The sequence below is a fragment of the Rhopalosiphum maidis genome, chromosome 4, assembly GCF_003676215.2.
Source record: "Rhopalosiphum maidis isolate BTI-1 chromosome 4, ASM367621v3, whole genome shotgun sequence".
In the NCBI taxonomy this organism is placed as follows: domain Eukaryota; kingdom Metazoa; phylum Arthropoda; class Insecta; order Hemiptera; family Aphididae; genus Rhopalosiphum; species Rhopalosiphum maidis.
In genome coordinates, this window is record NC_040880.1 from 13,387,150 (window position 1) to 13,410,311 (window position 23,162).

General features: G+C 25.4%; 5 protein-coding genes across 7 annotated transcripts; 2 read left to right on the top strand and 3 right to left on the bottom strand.

Moving 5' to 3' along the window:
• The first annotated feature begins 23 nt into the window (after window positions 1-23).
• On the top strand, window positions 24-2,143 carry LOC113547985 (DNA repair protein RAD51 homolog 4). Its single transcript, XM_026948595.1, has 5 exons — window positions 24-744; window positions 1,196-1,311; window positions 1,366-1,579; window positions 1,644-1,803; window positions 1,860-2,143. Exons 1-5 carry the CDS (start codon window positions 607-609, stop codon window positions 2,141-2,143), a joined length of 912 nt encoding a protein of 303 aa, XP_026804396.1. The 5' UTR covers window positions 24-606.
• On the bottom strand, window positions 2,141-6,930 carry LOC113547984 (serine/threonine-protein kinase Chk2-like). Of its 3 annotated transcripts, none has more exons than XM_026948594.1 (8): window positions 6,533-6,930; window positions 5,272-5,443; window positions 4,895-5,167; window positions 4,703-4,827; window positions 3,432-3,521; window positions 3,156-3,359; window positions 2,834-3,060; window positions 2,141-2,760 (listed from the first exon to the last, which is right to left on the bottom strand). In XM_026948594.1, exons 2-8 carry the CDS (start codon window positions 5,405-5,407, stop codon window positions 2,406-2,408), a joined length of 1,410 nt encoding a protein of 469 aa, XP_026804395.1. In that variant the 5' UTR covers window positions 5,408-5,443; window positions 6,533-6,930; the 3' UTR covers window positions 2,141-2,405. The 3 variants fall into 3 exon arrangements, with proteins under 3 accessions (XP_026804395.1, XP_026804393.1, XP_026804394.1); XM_026948592.1 differs by having other exon boundaries at window positions 5,272-5,415; window positions 6,533-6,929; XM_026948593.1 differs by lacking the exon at window positions 6,533-6,930 and adding an exon at window positions 5,705-6,084 and having other exon boundaries at window positions 5,272-5,415.
• Window positions 6,931-9,715: 2,785 nt separating this feature from the next.
• On the top strand, window positions 9,716-10,782 carry LOC113549032. The gene is made up of 2 exons (XM_026950177.1): window positions 9,716-10,007; window positions 10,273-10,782. Exons 1-2 carry the CDS (start codon window positions 9,916-9,918, stop codon window positions 10,688-10,690), a joined length of 510 nt encoding a protein of 169 aa, XP_026805978.1. The 5' UTR covers window positions 9,716-9,915; the 3' UTR covers window positions 10,691-10,782.
• Window positions 10,783-12,447: 1,665 nt separating this feature from the next.
• On the bottom strand, window positions 12,448-13,464 carry LOC113548917 (mediator of RNA polymerase II transcription subunit 30). The gene has a single exon (XM_026950019.1). It carries the CDS (start codon window positions 13,222-13,224, stop codon window positions 12,556-12,558), a length of 669 nt encoding a protein of 222 aa, XP_026805820.1. The 5' UTR covers window positions 13,225-13,464; the 3' UTR covers window positions 12,448-12,555.
• Window positions 13,465-17,234: 3,770 nt separating this feature from the next.
• On the bottom strand, window positions 17,235-19,783 carry LOC113549044 (NADH dehydrogenase [ubiquinone] 1 alpha subcomplex subunit 6). Its single transcript, XM_026950192.1, has 3 exons — window positions 19,482-19,783; window positions 19,306-19,421; window positions 17,235-17,510 (listed from the first exon to the last, which is right to left on the bottom strand). The coding sequence occupies exons 1-3, from the start codon at window positions 19,609-19,611 to the stop codon at window positions 17,376-17,378; spliced, it is 381 nt and encodes a 126-aa protein (XP_026805993.1). The 5' UTR covers window positions 19,612-19,783; the 3' UTR covers window positions 17,235-17,375.
• Between the last annotated feature and the right edge of the window lie 3,379 nt (window positions 19,784-23,162).

Genomic DNA, 23,162 nt, shown 5'->3' on the forward strand with positions numbered 1-23,162 from the left:
CGGGCCGATCGAGAGTGAGCGCCCAACAGCAAAACAAAACAAAAACTTCACGGCGGCGGCGCGTCCCCTCGCCGATCATGGCCCAGGACAATAACATAAGTCACAGTGTTGCCAATACATTCAACTTAGATGTAAACAACGGAAAATGCTGCTGCGCCATTAATTTCCCGGGCACATTTAAAACTCAGTGTATTAGGTTATGTATGGATAATATTTTTTTCTTGCAGCATATCACAAATTACAATTGGATTATCACAGTTTAAAATATGCATTATATAATTAAAACTGAATAGCGTTTTAACATAAAATGATATATTATATTATTATTATATTACTATATTTTAAATCGTAGACCGTGGAATTGCCTAAATACGTTAAAGGCTAACTGAGTACAAAGTTGTTAAATTACATTAATTATAGTGATTGATTGTTTTTTTTATTTTAGTGATTTGTGAAGTGCAATACTCCAAACTACTAATAATCAACGGTCCATAACTTGAACTGTTTATACTTTTGTTTATTTGTGGTGCCTATATACTTTGAACACAAAATAGAATAAATCTATTATGTGCTTCTAATTGCATTACTTATTATAATCCTTATAAAATGATTCGATTAAATGTCCCTCTAGTACCTGATGAAAACATTCTAAACAATTTATTTGATAAAAATATTTATACAGTGAACGACTTTCTCCAAAAGAAAACTTCTAATTTGCAAAGTGTGTGCAACTTACAATGCAAGGTAATCTATAGATATATAATAATCGATTGGTACTGATATAGTTGTATACTTCATTTTCTATCCCACGCCTAAATGATCAGTAATTTTAAGTATTAAATGATGGTCATATTATTATAAATCATTTTTAAAAACCCAGCTTAATTCAGAGTATAACAAAGATATGCTCTATTATCTTTAAGACATACTTCATTTGATATTCAAAAGCTTTCACTAGAGATTAACTGATTACAAGATTACTTTTTTGAACATTACTTAACGGTATTAATGTTAGGTTCTCACAACTTTAATTCATTATTTTCATTAACAATGTTTGTTGTTATTCAAATATCAATTCTTACTTAAGTTTGTTGGGTATCAAACTTGTTACATAGTTCATTGTAATTATATTGTTTATATTTCAGCTTTAAGGGTTCCAACATTAGTATTCTAAATTTAATTTATTTTGTTTTAGGAAATAACAAAACTAAAAGATAGTATGACAGTAAAGTGTTCATCTCCATTCACAAATGTATACGAGCTTTACTTAAATAGAACTGTATCATCTTTTGTTCGAACTAAAATCACAAAGTAATTAAGAAATGTTTGTAAATATATCAACAAATAAAACTACATTTTGTTTAGATTGGATAACATACTTCAAGGAGGGTTATTTGCTGGTAACCTCTATGAACTATGCGGCCCATCCGCTTGTGGAAAAACTCAATTATGTCTTAGCATCCTAATTAATTTAATAATAACTACAAAAAAGAATATAGTATATATAGATACTAAAAACAAATTTTCTGTGAACAGAATCAAACTTATGTTGAAAAACAGATGCAAGACAAATAATGAAGTATAAATGTTAAAAATAACATTTAAGAATTATTAGTTAAACTAATTCATTAATCTTTTTACAGATCAGTGATATATTGAACAAAATTCAAGTGTACTCGGTTTTAAACATATACAATTTAATAACTTGTTTACATGGTCTCAAAGAAAAATTGGAACCTATTATAATCATAGACTCTCTGCCAGTGCTTTACCTATCATTTATAGGATTTGATAAGAATGAAGGTAAATTAATAATATTTCAATTTATATCAATAGAATTTGATTTTTTTTTTTTTTAGGTCTATGCTATATAAATCATATATGTTCAATTTTAAAATACTTATGCAATAAAAATGCAACTATTATGGTAACAAACTTGGCTGTAAAAAATTGTGATTTAAGTAATAATTTCAAGCCTGCTATTGGAAAATATTGGTTTCATATACCAAACACAAGATTAATGATCACAACAATAATAAATCAACAACAACAACAACAGATGTGTATAAATATTACAAAAAGTGTTTATATACCTTTAAATGAAAAATGTATATTAAACATTGATAATTTTGGTGTTTCATAAATACATCTAATGTTAATATTACAATTCTATAAGAATAAAAATTGTTAAAGCAAGAAAGTATAAATTATGTCAGCATTTTGATAATGAATACAATAAACATAATAAATAAGGAATTTGATTTCAACACTTTATAAACAGTCAATAACAAAAAAAAAAAAATGATTACAATTTAAAATAAACTTAACATTATTTACTAATAATTCATGGTAATATAAAAAAAATATAGTTCTTTTATAACTTATAAGTACATACTTAAATCTATTCAGGTACGTAGAGATTCAGAACAAGTGTCTTGTGCAAGGCAGGAACAAAACTTAATTTTTTTTGTAACATTTTCTTTATTAGATGAAAAATTATTACTAGGCTTTGTGCTATTTGAAAATTCAGCAATGAGATTACCAACTTTCTCCTTCATAAGCGTATCTTTTTCAAACCAAATATGTTTCAATATTTTATCAAAATCAAACCTCATATTGTAATCAGTTGTTAATAACTGCTTAATAATGTCTTGTGCAACATTTGAAGTGTTAAAGCATTTAAGTTTAGATAAATTGTATACTCCTTTAATAATCTTTTCTTCTATATGATCACCAACAAAAGGTTTATAACCACTTAAACTGAAAAATAAAATTATTTAATTACATTCAAAGTTCTTGAGAATTAACTAAAATTAAATAAACCCTTTTTTACCACTCATATAAAATAACACCAAAACTCCATGAATCTACTTTATTAGTATATTTAATACATGATTGAGTTACAATTTTTCGATTTGAAAATACTTCTGGAGCAAGGTATGCTAATGAACCACAAAATGTTTTCAAATGTGTGTTTTCAGTTATTTTCTTAGACAGCCCAAAATCAGCCAATTTTACAACACTTAGAGGAGACTTATCGGAGAGTAAAATGTTTCCTGGCTAAAATTTAAAAATAAATGTATGAAATTATCAATTGCATTGAATAATAATTTTTTACAATAATTTTATTTCAAAAATTAAATATATAAATTTACTTTAAGATCTCTATGAGCAATTGACCTATTGTGTAAATACTGAACGGCTCGAGCAACTTGATATAAAATTATTTTGGATTCTGATTCTTTTAAACGTTTAGTATTTTCTATTAGTTGCTTTAAAGTTCCTCCAGGCATGTATTCCAAAGTAATGTAAATCGCATCAGTAGTATCAATAAAATTTTCCATATTTACAATATTTGGCTAGACATAAAAATTTTGAAAATAGTAACAGATAACAAAAACATATAATTAAACAAAATTGTTTACAATTACATGAGATAAGCTTGATAAAATATCAGGTTCTCTTAACACAATACAACTCTCTCTGTTCACTTTTTTCAATGCAAAGCATTTTGAAGTTTTCTAAAACCAAAAAAATAATTAGTAAACTACTATCTACATTTCATGATTTCATATTAAATTAACATAACATGAGTCTCTTTTACTTGATAAGGATTAATGCATTTTAAACTGTGTATTTTTAATAAACAGTAATAATAATATATATTTTTGTTAAATATTAAGATTATTTATTTTTATTAAACTACTAATTATTTGATAGTAATTATAGAATTTACTTTTTTTAAATTTAAATTTGTTAAAAAAATTTACAATATAAAATATAATATTACAGCTTTTTTAGATATTTTGTTAAAAATTCTTATGGCTTTAATTAGATACGTTTCTACCTACACAAGAAATGAATGTTATTTTGCATTATTTTATATATTTTTTATTTTTGTGTTTAAGATCAAGTTTTGAGGCAGTAAAATTGAGATTCTGTTTTTTACTTTGGCAACTAAAAAATTCAAAGTATTTTTCTTAATAATCAAGATACATAAACAAAAAGGTAAGGGAAAACAAGATTTTTTCACAAATCCAATATAATTATTTTGTAACCATCATTACCTTAAAAACTCTTATGTATATTATTAATTAAATAGAATGGAAAAAAATATATAAAAATAAAATAAAAAAACGACTTAGTGATAAAGATTGTTTCACTCGGAATTGTTTTTGTAACAATAATATACATATCATTAAATTCAAATTTAATACACCAATAATTTAGTGAACCACTCAATGTCTAATGTACAGCAGAGCAATACACACTTGTCTACCTTTTTTTCGTTTAAAGCCAATAGAGCTATAAGATATTTTCAAACATCATTAATGAATTTTTAATGTATAATGAAGAAAGACATGTTCTACAGAACAAAGTAACTTACTAGTAAACTAAAAATAGATGGTAGAACTAAAATATTATTTAATTTATACATATATTATCTTAATATCCTTTAGTAAAAAAAAAAAAAATAAATAAATAAATTATAATTTGAAATATGAAAATATTACATAAACTAAATATTATAAAAAATATAATTATTCAATAAGGTTATTATAAATTAATATTCTAAAAGAATATTATATAAATATGTATAAATAAAAATTAGAACGTTCCCAATATTCAATATTCATATAATATAAGCTGAAGTAAACTGTTTTATCAAGGCTTTTTACTTTTTTAATTTCACAAAACTTACTTTTTCAAAAGCTAATCTGACTTCACCAAAAGTTCCTCGTCCCAATATTCCATAAACAGCAAATTGTTCTCTAACTTTTTGTGGATAATTTAAATAATCTGAACGTTTATCAGTAAATGTATATACTATAAAAATTAATAAAAAATATTTATAGTAAAATCATAATAATTTATTTGTGTTATATTAAATTACCATAATTAGCTTTGGAAACAATGGAAATTTTGTCATTATTTGATAAAATCCAACGATTATCTTTTCCAATTTTTTCGCCATTTAAAAATGTACCATTTGCACTTGTGTCTGTAATAAACACTACATGATCTAATGTCCCAATCTTTTCACGATTTATAGTGAAATGAATCTTGCTTATATGATTCATAACTTTTAAACTAAAGCATTCTTTTGTAAATTGAAAGTCAACATCATTAGTTTGACGACCTGCATTATAATTATCCTTCACTAAGTCTAAAATAAATAAAATATTAAGAATTATTTTTAATGAATTATATGTATGCATATTAGTGTCAAAACAATAAAAAATTATTTATGTGTAAAATAGTTAAACAAACCTTCAATTTTTAAACATTCGTTCTCCGGATACAAACGCCCCCATGCATTTAAATGCTCTGCTATAGATACTTGATCCTGACTACACAGTGAATCTTGACTATTTATCAGTGGAGTCAGCACTTCTAAATCACCCATAATTGCTCCTTCAAAATAGTATCAAATTCATAATACCTTAACATTATTTAATAATTAAAGAACATATTTTTTTAATCAGATTTTATATTACTAAAAGGTATACATTATCAATGTTATTAATTTACTAAAAGATAGGTTTGTATAACTAAAAAAAGATACTAAAAGATTGAAAATAAAAACAACAAGGGTTTAGAAAAATTTAATTTAATTGAACCATAAAAGACACAAATTCGAAGAAATAATTATATGAACATAATAATTTCAATCATTTACACTATTAATTTAACAATAAATTACCTATGTATTCATTAAGAAGATAACTTTCTATGGTACGCGCAACAATAATTGCAATTACAAAAATCGATTACATAAATTTAAAAAAAACACAACTACCTATTTAGTAACTATTGACACTACCGAGTGCCTAATGCCTATTGGTATAAAATAACATTAAATATCGTGCTGGAAATTGCTAAAAGGAATTCAGAACTTAAAAGACGGTAAGCAAAGTCAGACTTGCGAAAGGGTCACAATGAAATCAGTGAACACGCCAATTTAAATTGAATACCAATGTGGGACATCATGTCACATTGAATAATGTAATTTTAACTTGTTATCAACTACAAGCTACAAGTTGTTGGTATCCATAAAATCAAAAATCTATATATACCGAATTTTATTGTTAGAATCAAATACCGATAAAGATACTAATATTATATTATTATAGTTTATTCATTTAAAACCAAACGTCCAAACATATTATTATAAACATATAATCATTACAAAATTATCCAATTGGCAATTACAACTATATACCAGATACCTACTATGTATAACCAACTGACAACTACAAACCATAATATTTTCTAATATTAAGCAATTACAAATATTTAAAATTTAAACATTTACATTAATTCAAAATAAATTATTTTACTATAATTTATAAATTATTTTATAGATTATCTTATTTTAATAGTTTTCGAATTACAAACACAGAATGGAATGAATTATTAAATTTATTCTTGAAGCACTAATGACGTTATTTTTAAATATGTATATAATATATGTTATAATTATCAATCATAAGTGTTGTTCTTTTAAATACTTGACTACTGTTAAACGTACCGTATCAATAATCAAAATAATTTTTAATTTTTACTTCTGTATTTTCAAATATGCATATGATAAAAAGCGATGTAATAGATCAAATGCCAAATTATCAGTCGGCAATCAGCGAGAGACGTCCATCTGTAACTGAATCACTTGTACAACTGGGCACTGGCCAAATAGCAAGTGGCAAAAGCCGATGAGCCGAACATCAAGCGTTTGAAACAAACCTGCCGGGCGCCGGCAATCATTTTATTATCTATTCTTTTGCCGTTTAGCCAATGGTCAAGAATCTGGAAAATATATTATAGTCACCGCACCTGTGACAGTGCGACACCCTCGCACCAATTTCTACTAATAATACATTCTATCCTTGATATTTATTTTGTTCTTCCATTATTTTTAGAATTAAACCTAGAATTACCTGTACGTGTACCTATTGCATAGTATAAAAGACAAATTAGTAATCTTTTGTATCGTGTCTACTGTATAAGTGTGTTATATAAGATATTTTAACCTTTAGGTTTAACAATTTTAAATTTGTATTAATTCCAATTCTCCTTAGACATAAAATGATTAATATTACCTAATAAATAATTCCCATGACTTTGTGCCATTAATAAAAAAAAATTGTCAACTATCAAGTGAAAAACAAATAGGTAATTTTATTAGTGAATAAAATCCATATTAATATAGTTACTTCCCAGTTATAAATGATAAGTTTATAAATAAATATACAAATAAAATCTTTAATAATGCACTTCCCTTGTTTTCAAAAACGTAGGTGCATGATTCGTATAATTGTTGATTATAAATAGTATTAATTACCAATGGTATAATATTATAATGTATACTAATAGTATAATAAATATGAAAGCTTATAGGGTATAACATACACGTTTGTAAACCATTACAACAAAATTCCAAGTAATAAATCTATTATTTTTAGTTGTTTTTTAAAAGTTTTCGAATTATTCCGCTATGAAATTATTACTTCTTAGATATTTAGTAACATTTTGGATACTGCTGAATACTAGTATACTGTATACTATAGTCTATAACTATAGTACAAATTACTAGACAATGTCGTGACAACGTTGGGTAGTTGGGTTGCCAACGAGTTATGACACTAATAAATAACAACAGTACAGTGGCGTATCCAGAATTTTTTTTAGGCATAGACTAAAAATTTAAAATTACAGTCATTTATATATTTTATTTAATGTATTATGTGGTAATTATTTGAAAAGAACTAATTCTATAATCCCAATAACACGGAAAACCCCACTTATGAGTCGGAAACCTATTCCTTATATTTTATTATTTTATTAAATATTAATATTACTACGTATCACTTCTCCGTATTTAATCGAATTTCGAAAATTTATAATTATATAATTATTATAAAATTATGTTTACTGATTAGTGTTAAATGGTAGTTGTATAAACTGTTGTCAAATACTCAAGTTTTAAATATTATTTGTTACTTTTAGTGTATAAAGTTAAATGTATAATATAACTATGAACAAATAGGTACTTGATAAATGATAATGACATAAAGGTTGGTATGTTCAATTTTATTTTAATAAAAATAGATATGGTTATGCTTTCTAGCATGATTTAAGATAATATAGTATTATCTTAAATCATGTTTCTAGTTAGCAATATCTAGGAATAGATATCAAGATATATACATAATACTATTAATTCAGTGGCGCCGAAGTTCATGTTTATGTATAAATGTTTAATAACTGCCATACCTATGTATAAACATTTGGCTAGAGGACAGGTGAGTTCTTAGGATTATAAAAAATAATATAAATAGAATCACAAATTATAAAGTATTATTACCCATTGAGGTATTTTATATTAAATATCATTGTTTTGGGTTAACAGTTAACTCAAGTAATTCGTTTGATTGTTGCAGGTAATCAAACATCATTTTTATAAATATCTCTGTTAGTATATTAACGTATTGGTTGAAAAAGGATAAAAAGATAATTAGAAATAAATTAAAAGTGGATGGCAAATTGTGACACGTTTCGAATTTGATTATTAGGTTGTGCCCGGTGTTTGGCAAGTTCCTTATAAAAGTAAATTTATTCTGTTGTTCCTTAAAAAAAAAAGAATTCGTTTTATTTAATTTAAAAAAAAAATCAATATAGCCCTTTTGTAGAGATTATTTTTTTTAAAATATTGATATTTCGACATTTTAATTTCATTAATCTTCTGATTTTTAATTTTTTTTTTTGTTTTGAAAAGAACTGCGAATTATTTGATACGAGTGATATTGTATCAAATATGTGGCTCGCGATAACTCAATAAACATATTTTATTCATCAACATTGTTGAAATTTTAAACAAAAATAAATAACTGTTGTACATAATTTCAATATATACATCTTTGTTATACTTATTATCAGTGTGGCGTATTTATGGGGAGGGCAATTGCCCGGGCGCAAAATTGTAAATCGCTTAAATGGGCGCCGCACTAGAAGTCAAATTTTTAGGATTTTTTTTTAAGGGGAAAAATAAAGGTTGCCAAAATTGTAAATACGATTATATTATAATTAATAATACTATGATTATTACTATAAACTGGTTCACAACCTTCGTACACAAAGCACAGATACTATAGTACTATATAGTGTAGTATAGAGTTTAGCTAATACCTGTGACACAAAGTTATATTTTTATTCCAAACCATAGATCATAGACTTAACATAGAATTAATTAGAATTAAGATATACATTAAATCATAGACAGAACTGGTCAAGAGATGGTTAAATGGTTGGAGAGTGTGGGGGGTCGACCACGAAATGTTATACCATAGAGTAATTAAAATATACTATGTCTTAGTCCGTGGTTATACAACAGGTAGAGTACAAAGGGTATTTTCCTTTTAGCATTACTAGCGCCGTCTTAGTGGATACTTTTGGAACTATATCCAATAAACTGGTTTTTACTGATCTAGTTCCATAAGTATCCACAAAGACGGAGCTAGTAATGCTAAAAGGAAAATAACCCCTGACCATGCCCGTAGTATAACATTTCATAACCATAATATTCATCTTGTGCTAGCCTGTATATCACAAAATATTAGTCTTTATCACATAACATGTATAGAATTCTATATTCCAAATAGATATCTGATTCAGATAACACTGTAGTACTTTGATATATTGATACTAATATACTATTATTTATTATTATGTAGTCATATTAATACTTATTAAAATCTTTTACTTATTTAATACGCCAATTTAAAAATTGTAGGTACCTACTACCTATAAAAATATAACTAGCTACCAAATTGAGTTTAAAAATTGTTTGATACATTAAAATTGTGATAAATGAAAATCTTCTTGACGTTGAGTCGTATTCATAGTTAATAAACTAAAATGAATTCATTAGTAGCCGATTATGGAGATGAAACAGACACAGATTCATTGGATAGTGATCAACATCTAGATGAAAACACTAAGGACTTGAAGTAATTTTGATCAATTATCGTACCTGATTATTTTATAATATATTGAACAAATTTTGGTAGTTGTTTCATGAGACAACCATTGAGTGAATTTAAACACTATTTTAAAATATCAATGAATTTATATTTAATTTCAATATATATATATCTAAATTGTTGAAATTGTTATTTCATTGCAAATGTATAAAATTAAAATATTGATCAGGTTTAACTGTTTTAAGACAATTATTATAAGACCCTATTATTACCTGTTTAATTTTTATTTTAGGACAGTTGATGAATTTAAATCTGAAAATAAACTTCCTGCACCAAAATTTAAAGAAACTGGTATTATCAGTGAATCTGTCTTCAGAAATCCTTATTTGGAAGCAGAACGAGCCAAAAGTGCCGTATTAGAAAAACATGTTAAAATGGTCCCTGCTAAAGACCATCTTACAAAAGTCAATGGAAAGAATATATGTTGGATGAACAAAAAAGGTCGTTGTCGTTTTGGTAATAAATGTAAATTTGCTCACGATTCAGAATTATTCAATGGTCCAAATATAATAGATGAAGACAAATCAAACAAGGAGAGTTTTAAATTGAATAATAAAAAGAAAAGACCTGGATTATCACAAACTTTAATACCTGGGAAAAAAATACTTAAAATATTTAAAAAAACAGAAATGTCTAATATACATTCATAAAATATTACTTTTATATTGTATACGGTTTTCTTAATCTTAATATATAATCATTGATATCAATGATAGTTGATATGGTATTGAAATTATGTATATATTTCAAGTACATAAGAATAATAAATGTAATTATTGAATTTTAAATTTACAAAATTATCTAGTCATTATTTCCATATTTTTTCATATTGGATTCTTAATTCATTAAATTACTTTTTATTTTATACTTTTTAGTATAATATTTATGAACTATTAAAACATTTTGTTTTTTATTTTTTTATTTATTTTATTGAAATAAAATTTATGACGTCAGTGGGAATTGGACAACACATTATTTGCAAAGATTTTAATTTACATTTCTTACAATATATGTATTACTCACCTACAAAAGATCAGATTATGTCTTAAAATTAGTATCTACTTTATATTGCTTTGATAATATTGATCTTATTAAGAAATCAAAAGTTAATCAGACATTACTTGGTTCTGGGTTAAGAGATACTGATATATGGTTGACATACTCCTTTCTTTTGTACATTATTGTGGTTTTAGAAAATAATTTAAGTCTAGCAATTATTAATTATTGTATATATGATAAAAAAAAAGTCTATTGATTAATGATTTACAAAGTTTATCTAGGTAAATTACAAAGAGTAAAATATATTGGTTTATATACGGTCATATCATTTTAATTCCATATTTATTTTATTTTTGTTATTTTAGTACAGAAAACTCTAGCAGTTTATTTATATGTAAAATATCAATATAGTTTGTTAATCAAACACTTTAATAAATAAAAATTATATACTTTAATCTAGTGGGAAAACCATTTCCTATACTTGATAAAATGTTTTTAAACTTGGAATATGCTAGAATAAAAATGTAATCTATATAATTAATTTATACATATGATTTAAATTTTGTATTAGTTGGCAGGGCCTATTTAAAGCATATATAAGCATAATTGTCTAAATTGAAAAATAATTTAATTATAGGGATGGACACATTTGATCTAGACTAAGTATAAAAATTAACTAGTATCAAACCTATTGTTGATAGAATTGCAAATATAAAATATTAAAAATTTGTTGTATAAGTTATGGTATTTTATAGTTTTGGTATTAAAAATTTATACGTATTAATAGACAATATTTACAATAATTGTAAATTATTTTTAAAATGTAATCATTGTTTCAATAACCAGTAACTATTATGTTATATTGTTATACGACATAACTATTAAGTTAAAAACATGACAAAATATTATGTCATGGACTTATGGTTTAAACTATATTATTATTTTTTTATGGTATTTGAAAATACTATATAATATAATATTTTATTCTTCAATATGCAGATATTTATACATCACAGGAATAATTTTATGTATTTAATCCTGTATTACACATGTCCAATTTTATATCAAGACTAATATGATATGTGTATGGTAATGTTAACCGGACAATATATATAATCTAATCAAGATTTCAATATTTACAATTTTTTTTTTTTTAATATTATACACACATTTATTTTTCACTTAAAAAAAAAACCATTAAAATATACATTTTAAAATTAAGCATTCATAGATTAATATTCTTGTTTGAATAATAAAATAATTCATATTTACTAATTTGTCTATTGGTTATTAAATCAAGCTATAAAAATTGTGTCTTTATAATAATTATAAAGACACAAAAAATAAAATACAAGAGCTGATTCTAATTAAATATTTAAATTATACATATATAAATGTTATAGATCAAATTATTCACATGTATTTTACTTTATCTTAAAATTATCTTATAAATTTGGAAGATTATTAATATATTTTATTTGAAAATTAAGTTCACCATCTTAATTAAATAAGTATATTAAGACCTTCTCATTGCTAACATAGTGTTTATTTCCCATATAATTCGTCGGAGGTGATCAATTATTTCTTTTAAATGTCTATTCTTATTACTTAATTGTTCTGCTACTTCTTTCATTTCATCGCTAGCAACACGGTAAGTTTCACTAGTTTTCCTTTCTTCGGACTTCATATCCCATTCTTCTTGGAGTGGAATTAGTCCTTCTATATGCATATACTCCATACCTTGTAATTGACAACTGTCGTTACATTTTTCATAAATAATTCTTAGTCGTTTGAATAGTAATTTTATGTTCCTCAATTGATCTTGCATTTTAATACGTCTTTCATTACTCATATTAGCACCAGTTGGAGTACCATTTGGTGGCATTAGAACCTTAAGTATCTGGAAAACTTCGTGTGTGCGAGACACTATCTCTTGTACTGTTTCTTGTCCAAATCGACACAAAGATGCAGTGTTAAATTGATGACCAGATGCTGACTGATTTGGGTTGGAAGGTGGTACTGGTGGCTGAGAAACGGAACCAACACCTACGGGATTTTGATTTAGAGGAACTTGTGGTACCAATACATTGTGTTGACCAGGAACCTGTGTCTGTATATTCGATTGTAAACCTGGCCCTACATTAAAGCTTGGTTGACCGACCATGCCAGTCTGAGACGACTGCATATTGAATATTGATATGCAGATATTATACAATACTTAATTTTAAATAATTTTTAAGATTTTTTATACATAAAACGTGAAAATAAACTGAAAAAGTTTTGAAATCTGAATTTTAAATATATTTTTACAATGATGCTATCCGCTTGGAATAATGGAGTGTAGCGTTTTATATAATTGTTATCACTGTTATCAGATAAATTTAAATGGATTGTTGAAATCAAGGTAAATATCCACCTTGGTGGTAATATTACTCTATGGCACGGACTAAGATATCTTATAACTCTATAGACATACCACATTGAGATAGATAACAATATCTCAGTGATGCATGATAATCACGATTAAAGATATCGTGATGGAAATGCCATTATCACAGATATTGATAATATCATGGTGTATTCATCAAACATCAATTAATACACCTTGGAATATACTGGAACACGAACTCAGCCATAAAAACGAGCCATCGCGTTTGACGTTAACCCCATCATCGAAGAGCAAAACAATAAAACATTTTATTTTTACATAGGTACGATAGGACGTATAATTATGACTATTTTCGTTCATAATTCCTAATTTATTTCAATTAATTAATTTCTTAATTAAGAAATTGAACATAATCATAATTAGTTATTACCACGGTTTAAGAAATCTTTAATTGTGGTCATTACCATTATTATAAGTACATACTACATAATATATATCAAGGATGAGCAACTAAAGGGCCAATTTTTTGAAGGTGGAAATCTAACGGGCCAGAGAACATAGAAAGCGAAAAAAAAAATCAATTCAATTTACAATTTTACATATATAGTTCAATAGGACATAGGAACTAAATAAAAATTCATATGTATGTTTTACAATAAAAATTATGTCAGTTTTATAAATATAATAAAATAAAATAGAAAAACATCCTAACATTTTATATTTTTATAAAGTAATTTGAAATGTAGCACGGGCCATCGAGACAGTTATAAATGGTACGCAGGCCGCCAGTGGCCCATCCCTGATACCTATATTTGATATGAAAAGAGATAAATTCAAGGTGGATATATGGAGTATAGACACCTTGAGATAATTTAACAATAAATTAAAATCACCTAGAAAAACCTATAGATAAATATTAAATTATAATTTGAAAAGAAAAAAAACAATTCGGGAGGCCTCGTTTTTTTATCATTGCAGGAATAGGATCAATGGGAAATTGGGGAGCCCGCGCAATATAAGGTCTAAGCACGCACCAGTAATCCACTATGTATAATCTTTTTCAGTGGTTATCAGTAAATATAGTGTTACTTAATCTTTAGTAATCAGTGCTCCATGCTTAGTTATATAATACTATACTAGTTTACTCAAGGTGAATCCACCTTGACTTTACTACCTACTATAAAATATAGATACTATAGTGATTTTCAAATCTTTTTATGATCGTGAGTCGTGACCCATAGTTTTACATTAACAAGATAAAAAAGTAATTGTAAAAACAAAAATTACTTTTTAATTCATCTGTTTATTAATTATTCAATTTTGTTGTTCGAACGAACACAATAATGTGAATCGTATGACGGTTTTCGGAATTAAAGATCATAATATAAAATAATATTAGTAAATAATAACTAGTATATACAAAATTCAATCAAGACTTTAAAAAAAAAAAAAAAAATATATATAAAAAATATTTTTAGAAGACTATTGAGCCAACCTACTCAGTCTCTTCTGGGTATAAATAATATAGGCTCAAATTTAATAAAATATACTAATATAGTAATCCATTTATGTTATGCCAAAAATATACGAGCCCAAATGGCCAAATGTGCTATTATGAACTATGAAGCAAAATATTACGTCCAAACAAATTGATTTAAAGTGTTTTATTTTGGGTAAATGCGCCCAAACGTATTCCTCCCATGATTTTTACAACATGTTCCGGTGTCCTGATCGGTAATTAAGTTTGTCTGGGTTAATAGAAGCTGAGAGATATTCAATAGGGTCATGGTGTCTCGGTTTGGTATTTGGTAATTATAAAATCTGGCAATATAAATATATTATATTATACAACCCTAAATATAAATTAATAGATTATCATCGATTTTTTTGAAAATGTATCTGTATTATATTTTACTCACAATTATTTCAACATTTAATATTTAGTCCGAATGTTTATACAATATATATAATATTTTTCAAACTCGCGCTGATAAACACAAAAAAATCAGCTCTTGATTATGCGTGAAGCAATGAAAGTACAATGTACCTATGTTGTTTTTATGTTTGTATTCACTTTTTGAGTTTTGAGATATTAATAATTTTTAGTGGTTTCTGGTAGCAATTTAGATTTAGTTAATAGTTTGAACCTTTGAGAGATTAAGAATATAGTTTCAAGAGTTTTTTTTTTTAATAACAGGAGAAAAAAATTAATGAAAATTAATTATTTTTATACAAATGTAGACGATGCTTGACAAAATCTAAAAAATAATTAAAATTGTTTAGTCATTTTGAGTTAAGATTTGAACAAATTATAAGATATTTTGTATAAGAATATCAATATTATAAAGGTAGTTATTTTGTTGTAATTTAAAACTTTTATTCGCAGATACTTGAAAATTTTAATATACCTATATATTATTAATTATACTTTATACACATAATAATATTTGCAAATGGAATGTATTTAGTAAAAATGTATAAATAGATCATAAAACAAAATTAGTAATAATAGTAATATATAGGTTGAAAAATCGTTTTTATTCAGGATAGTTTTTTTGTACATAATGATTTATTAATACATTTAATAATTAATAATATTATTAATAAATTATTACTGAGTGACTGAATACGCAGAGGTATATATAGGGCAGGCAAAGGTAGCCATGGAATACTGGAATATGCCTGCCCAGTCTGGATTGTCATCGACCCAATTGACCCATGCTAAAAAAGTAGAAGTGGCAATAAATTAAAAAGTGCAAGTTATTACTGGTTATCTGAAACCGACAATCACCAATAAATTATAGATACTCAACTGTATAAGTCCACCAAATATTAGATGACGAGTAATAGCAGAAAAAAAAAGGTACAAATGCAATTCCAACTGAAAGCTTCTTCTATACGGATATATAACACAAAATAGTAGATTAAAGTCTTTAACACAGTACTACTGCCTTACTGGGATTCTGATGGAACTCTAAAAGGCTAAAATCGAAAACCGATGAACGTATTCAAAGATAAGTGCAAATCAAATGAACCAATATGGAAAAAAACAGTACAAAACCTGCCCCCAGGAAGAAACCTGAAGGAAAACCTTAAACCGCCCAAGAGTAGAATTAGGAAGAACAAAACTGAACCTCACAAATACGGTAATTGACTTTATCACAATTTTAGTGACCAATTTCTAAATACCCGATCACCATTCCCTACCAAATTTCCGGTGAAACGATTTTCACTCAACGACTTTAAAGGCGGCTTCTACACACCGAAACTGAGTTTAACGTAAAAGTAGATATTATTAGAGGATCTCTAATCAACCTATGTTCTCTTATTGTTGAATGCGTTGATAATTACTGTATTTTGGATATTTACTGAAATTAAATACTTTTTTTTTTTAATGGTACTTATGTAATAAAATTACATTTATTATAATTATAAATTGATCTTTAAAATTAAAACCATATAATCTGAATCTTCCATTCTTTGAATATCATATATCATTCTATTTAATTTTAAATATGCAATGGGCAACATAATACATGAATTGTAAATATTTGTATTTACTTCAAAATTAAAAACCTACAAAATGCTTTGGACAATATTATTACCTATAAATTTGAAAATAGGTACTAGTTAATTTACTTAATATAATAATAAAAACAACATAGTAAAATGGATTATTTTTAAACTTACAATGTGATATATTATGCATTCATATTTTATATAAACAAATTTACTAATTACAGTAGTAATTATTAGTATTTTATACTAAAATTAGTTTTACTATTAAATTATGAATGTTTTTAAAATTAAAGAAAACACTATTAATTATAATCTACTTTTTATATTGTATGTTACAACATAATACACAATTTGTGTTTCATATTCCTATGAGTATATGTAATTCTTTGAATCAAATATTAACAAATAGATAAGCTGTGTTAATTTTACTATTGAGAGTCATTACTATTGACAAATTTTGACAAAAAATCATTTGGCTTTGGCTCAACAGTATCTTTAAATAATGTCATTACATGACAGTCTTGAGCCCATTTGGTAACAATTTCTTGTAGCAGCATCTGACCCTGCAAATAAACATTGAAAAAATAATTATATATTCAAAAATGATCTTTAAATATTAAAAAAAAATAATAATAAAAAAGTACACATTATATTTTAAAATTGATTAATTTAAATAAATTAGGTTATAATTATACATATTAGTTTATTATTTATGTATTAAACTTCATTTTAAATTATATTTACTTTTATGTAACATTACACATTCATAATAATGAATTAGTCGGCCTATAAATTAATTATAATTGTGCATTCTACCAATAAAAGCATCCAACTGTGTATGCAAAATAGGGTCAGAAATAACAGTTAATGGCAATGACTACCAGAAAATCTGGTGGACCAGAATATCATACTCTACTTATTTATGAGGATACAGTATTTAGCTGTTTAATCTACATACATGAAAACAGATTCCTTTTATCCTGAATACTACACCTAGTTAGAAATTATTAACTAGTTCACTTACTAAGTAAAGCATGTACACAAAAGTCATTCTATCAAGTGCTAAAAGATACTCTGACATCATATATCCAGTGGCGTATTTTGTATGTTTTTTGGGGGAGTGTCCAGATAATATAGGTATATACTTATTTAATAATTGGTTTCAATATTTCTGTTTTACATCTACTACCACAACGCTCATAATATACTCATCAAATATTGTAATGAAACATTTTTATTTATTTAATTAAAAGTAGTAATTTTTATGTAATTTAAATCATACAGGTATAAAATATCTACTGTAAACAAAATACTATGAATTCTTTTTGTTAAATTCGATACCAGTGATGCTATAAGAAAAATAGTTTCATAAATAATTAAAAATATAATAGAATAACAAGTACATTATTTAAAAATAAATTTTCCTTCCTAATTAACTTATGACTTATTTATATAAAAAAAAAATTTATAATTTTATAAATAACTATCATTATAAATTTTAAGGTCACAATCATGAAGGTAATACTAATTTAATAACTTTAGCAAAAGATAAAAGTGTAATGAAGAAGATAACAAACGGAAATGATGATATTCTATGTCCGGAATGTTTGTACAAAATGTGATTTAATAATTGATGATATCAAAAAGATTTATTGCTATTGAAAATTTGATCAAGTGTTTCTGTTAAACCAAAATAAAATAAGATGGGGAAAATGGTTGGAACCTCTTGATGTATGTAGTGGCATATTTTTTTTTGGGGGGGGAGGGGGTGTCTACGGTATTTAGACACCCTCCAAGCGAAAAAAAAATAAATATTTATTTTGAAGGGAATTCGGCAAACAATAATATGTGATTTGTTATGAACTAATTTAAAATTAGTTTATGACTTTATAAATATAAATTAAATAATAATCAAACTTTATTGAGAAATAATGATCTTGAATTGATTGAAAAATTAATAACATAATTAAATAAATATATGGATAATAAATACAAGAATAGGGTAAATAAATTTTAAGAATAGATTAAAAATGTATGAATAAGTTTGTTAAATCTATAATTGCAAATGCAATTTTTCTTAATAAATTTATTATCTTGGTAACTTAAAGCCAGGAAGTTTTACTCTTGGATTTTCTACCACAATAGTTTTGAATCCTTGTTGATTTTCATAGCTTATTCTAGATATGTATGGTATTAATTTATGGTATGAACAATATTAAATGAAATCAACATATTTATTACTAACAGAAATTGAATGGAAATATGTTTGTGATGTTTGGTTCTAGACAATTATTTCATGATACCATAAAATATACCTCATCTAGTGATTTATAGCAATATTTATATATTTATACATACCTTAATAACTAACATATCAATGATTCTAACATCAGATATATGTTTATTTTTTAAGAATTCTTCTTTCAACTTTTTTTGACATTCTTCTTTTGTAACAGGTAAATTACGATCAAACACTAAAATAATCATTTATTTTGTAAAAAAGGTTTAAAATTAAATTTAAACTGTTTACTTACATATCAAAGGAATTTGCCTGTAATATGTTTTATATAAGTTTAAAACTCTTTTTTTGGCTTCTGACTTATTTGATGATAATAATGGTCTAACTACTTTAGTTGCACATTTAGAGGCTTCTCGAGCAGCCATTTTAAAAAAAAAAATTATTGATGTATGTCAATAAACGTAATGAATTTGTCAAGAAAATGTAATTATAACTAAATTGAATATAGCAAACAGCGAAATAGCTACAAGGATGAAGGAATCATATCATGAAATAGCCTCAGCCTGAACTTAAGAATAAAATTTATGATTTCTGTCTTATCAAACATCGGTAACCTTTTAAGCACAGTCTTGGAATATTTTAAGTTTTGATAAAACATGAATTATCAGTCATATGTTAAAAATAAGTAAATATCACATGGTATCACTAGAGCACTAGCACAGAACCTTCAACCATATAAACTAATAGACGCGGCATACGGTAAATATCTTGACGCCAACATCGTGTAATGTTTGATGTCACGTTTGGGCAATAATGCCGGCTGGACTGTAGATAGTATTGCGGCTATCCCAATAAATCATTGACTTTTGAATTTTTATTCCTATTCCTATTTCCTTACTATGATATATTTATAATTAATATATTTTTATCTAATACAAATTCTAGATTTAAGGACTCAGATTTATACATAGGACTTAAAATCATGAAATAGTACAATTATATTTATGTCATTTTAAGATCTAAATAATATGATCTTAGTATATAAGATATCTAAGTATATTTTAAAAACTATTAAGTGTTAAAAATATACATAAATATCTTCTAATGCTTATTGCTTAGGTATAAAAGAATTTATATTTTTAATTAAACGTCCATTGAATATATTTTGTGCCTACACTTGAATTATAGTTTAATAAATCAGTAAAAAATTAAAATGCATACAATACAAATAAAAATCTATTATCTAAATTCTCTAGTCAATTTTGATGTTAATATAAAACATAAATAAAATAAAATAATTTATTTTATTCTATTTTTAAAGCTTAAAAATCAAATTATTTTTTAAATTATAGCAACTTATTCATTATTTACAATTTATATATAAAATACAATTAATTTTATTGATTGGAAAATAAAATCTTTTTCTTTAATACACTACGAACACGTTTATTATTTTGTAAATCATTAATTGAATCTGCTTTATGATGAAGTGTTATTTTTAAATAATTGGCAATAATAATTTTGACTAATGATATTTTACGATTTTTTTGAGCATCTTCATCAAACATATGATCATGTAAACTTTTAAAAACTGATTTGTTCATATTGCGTAAAAATTTGATGACTTATATCTCCATAATATTTTTTTTATTTAAATTGTCAGTTTGTTTAATTATTCTAAATACTGATTTAGCTAGTTTGCACAAATAAATAACATCAGGTGATGCATTTATGAGACCACCCTTTGTGTTTGAAGAATATTGTTATAGATTCACAAGTCTAGATGTATGTTTTATCACAATACAGTTCATCAAATCCACCGTGTCAGTCGTATTACAGACAAAATTACTAATACTTCCTTAGAAATTAAACAATCCCGGAGTATTCTTAGATATTGCCCAAGCTTTCAGTCTTGTGTGATAGGAAATAATAATATCTCCTTTATAAATTGTAACGCTTTCTACTCCTTATCATTTAACTTAAAAATCATATTTAGAAAACAGGACATTTGAAATACCCCATTCTCACTCATACTAAACCTATATGAATAAGTAGTGACCTCTCACACCTATTATATATAATGTTTTCACATCTAATAAACCAACTTCTAATAAAACCCTACTGGCCATATTTACAGACAATACTATTTAAGCGTCAGAAAAAGATCAGCAGTCTACACCCTTCAGCCACACATAAATAAAATAAATTTCTAGGCTAAAAAATAAAAATCAATGAAGACAAATCAGTGCAAATGCTAATAAACTTTTCCTTAAGTCGTAACGAATGCGCTAAACTCCAAATAAACAACAAGCCAATTCTAATCTATCTCTCGACTAAATTTTTAGGAATCACTCTCAATAAACGCCTCGTGTAGGCCTATTATACCAAGTCCAAACGTAAGCAGGAAAATACACGACTCGGTCTACTTAAACCACTTCTTAAATCCAAATTTCAACTAATGTATAAAGCCATAGTAAAACTAGACTGGTTTTCTGATATTATAATTGGTATTCAAATTTTAGATCACGCAAAACCATCTACACACATCTTATCCATGCCTTCCAGTTTATTAGTCCTAGTAGTCTTACCACTTACCAGTGCCGTAACTAGATTACTTTAGGCCTGTGTACAAACTAAAATCTAGAGGTCCTATATGGCCGTATTATACATTTTTTTGAGGTCCTGCAATATAGTATGAGACCTGTGGCCCCGGGCCCGTATGCGGTGCACACTGCACACCTGGTTTTTACGGCACAGAGCCTTACACTTATAACTGGAGTTCTGTAGCTTATAACAAACGAATCTCTTCCTTCATAAGTACCTTAAAATACCCACAATTATCCGTCAATAAACTTGCGAAAATGTATTAAAAAAAATTTTTTCTACAACAGTTAACAATCCAAAATTTATTATGCTTTTTAATTTTTATAGAATAAATAACCGCGGTTGATAGAATGTATTTATTTAAAGAATGTTGAATGAGACACGGATAGTCAAACTGAAACCATAAATTTGACTCCAAAATAGAATTTATTTTATAATTTTAAAATTATAGTAAATTTTTTTTAATATTATAACTTATAATTAATAATATACAAGGTGTCCCACCACTCCCATGGAGATCTGTCAAATGAAATAATGAAATCACTTTTGTTCTAATTAATATTTTTATAAAATTTTTTTTAAATATAATTCATAGGCACTTGCATTACATTTTTAGTATACAGTTTTTATTTTTTATTTATTAATACTAAAAATAAAAATCTTAAAAATTTCCAAAATATTCAAAATAGCCAATTCAAAAATCAATATAAATTAAATGTAAATAATAATATAAATTAATGTAAATTACGATCTAGTTTTATGTTAGAAAAATTATAATTTCAAAAAATATAATTTTTTTTAAAAGTACTTTATATGAACATTTTTAAATAGGTGTATGTTAAAATCTAACTATTTTTTTTTTTGTTTTACATAAACTAAATTGTAATTTACTTAACGAGAATATTGATATTTAAAAAAATCAGCCATTTGACTTAAATAAATGTTTTTTTTTTTTTTTAAATGTAAACTAAAAATCCGTGGGACACCCCGTATGTTTATCAAACGTAACATTTTAAGCGAACTAAACAGCTTAAAAAGTAAGTACTAAATACCTGCAAGTCAACCAAACACCCTTACATTTTACAATAGTTTAGTTCGTAGTGTTCCCACGATTAACGATAACACGTTTACATAATAATATATATGTATATATTTGATATTGATGTATATATGAATAATATTATGTTTATCAATATTCTGTGTTTCTAGAAAAATAATATTATTAATCCTAGTATTGATTTTTTCAAATTTAGTTTCCTGAACTATTTAAAATCGACTTTCCAATTTTAATTAAAATTGTTGATGTTCTATGCACACCTTTCACAAACTATTAAATGTTATGAAGTTATGAAATATTATATACAGGGGCACT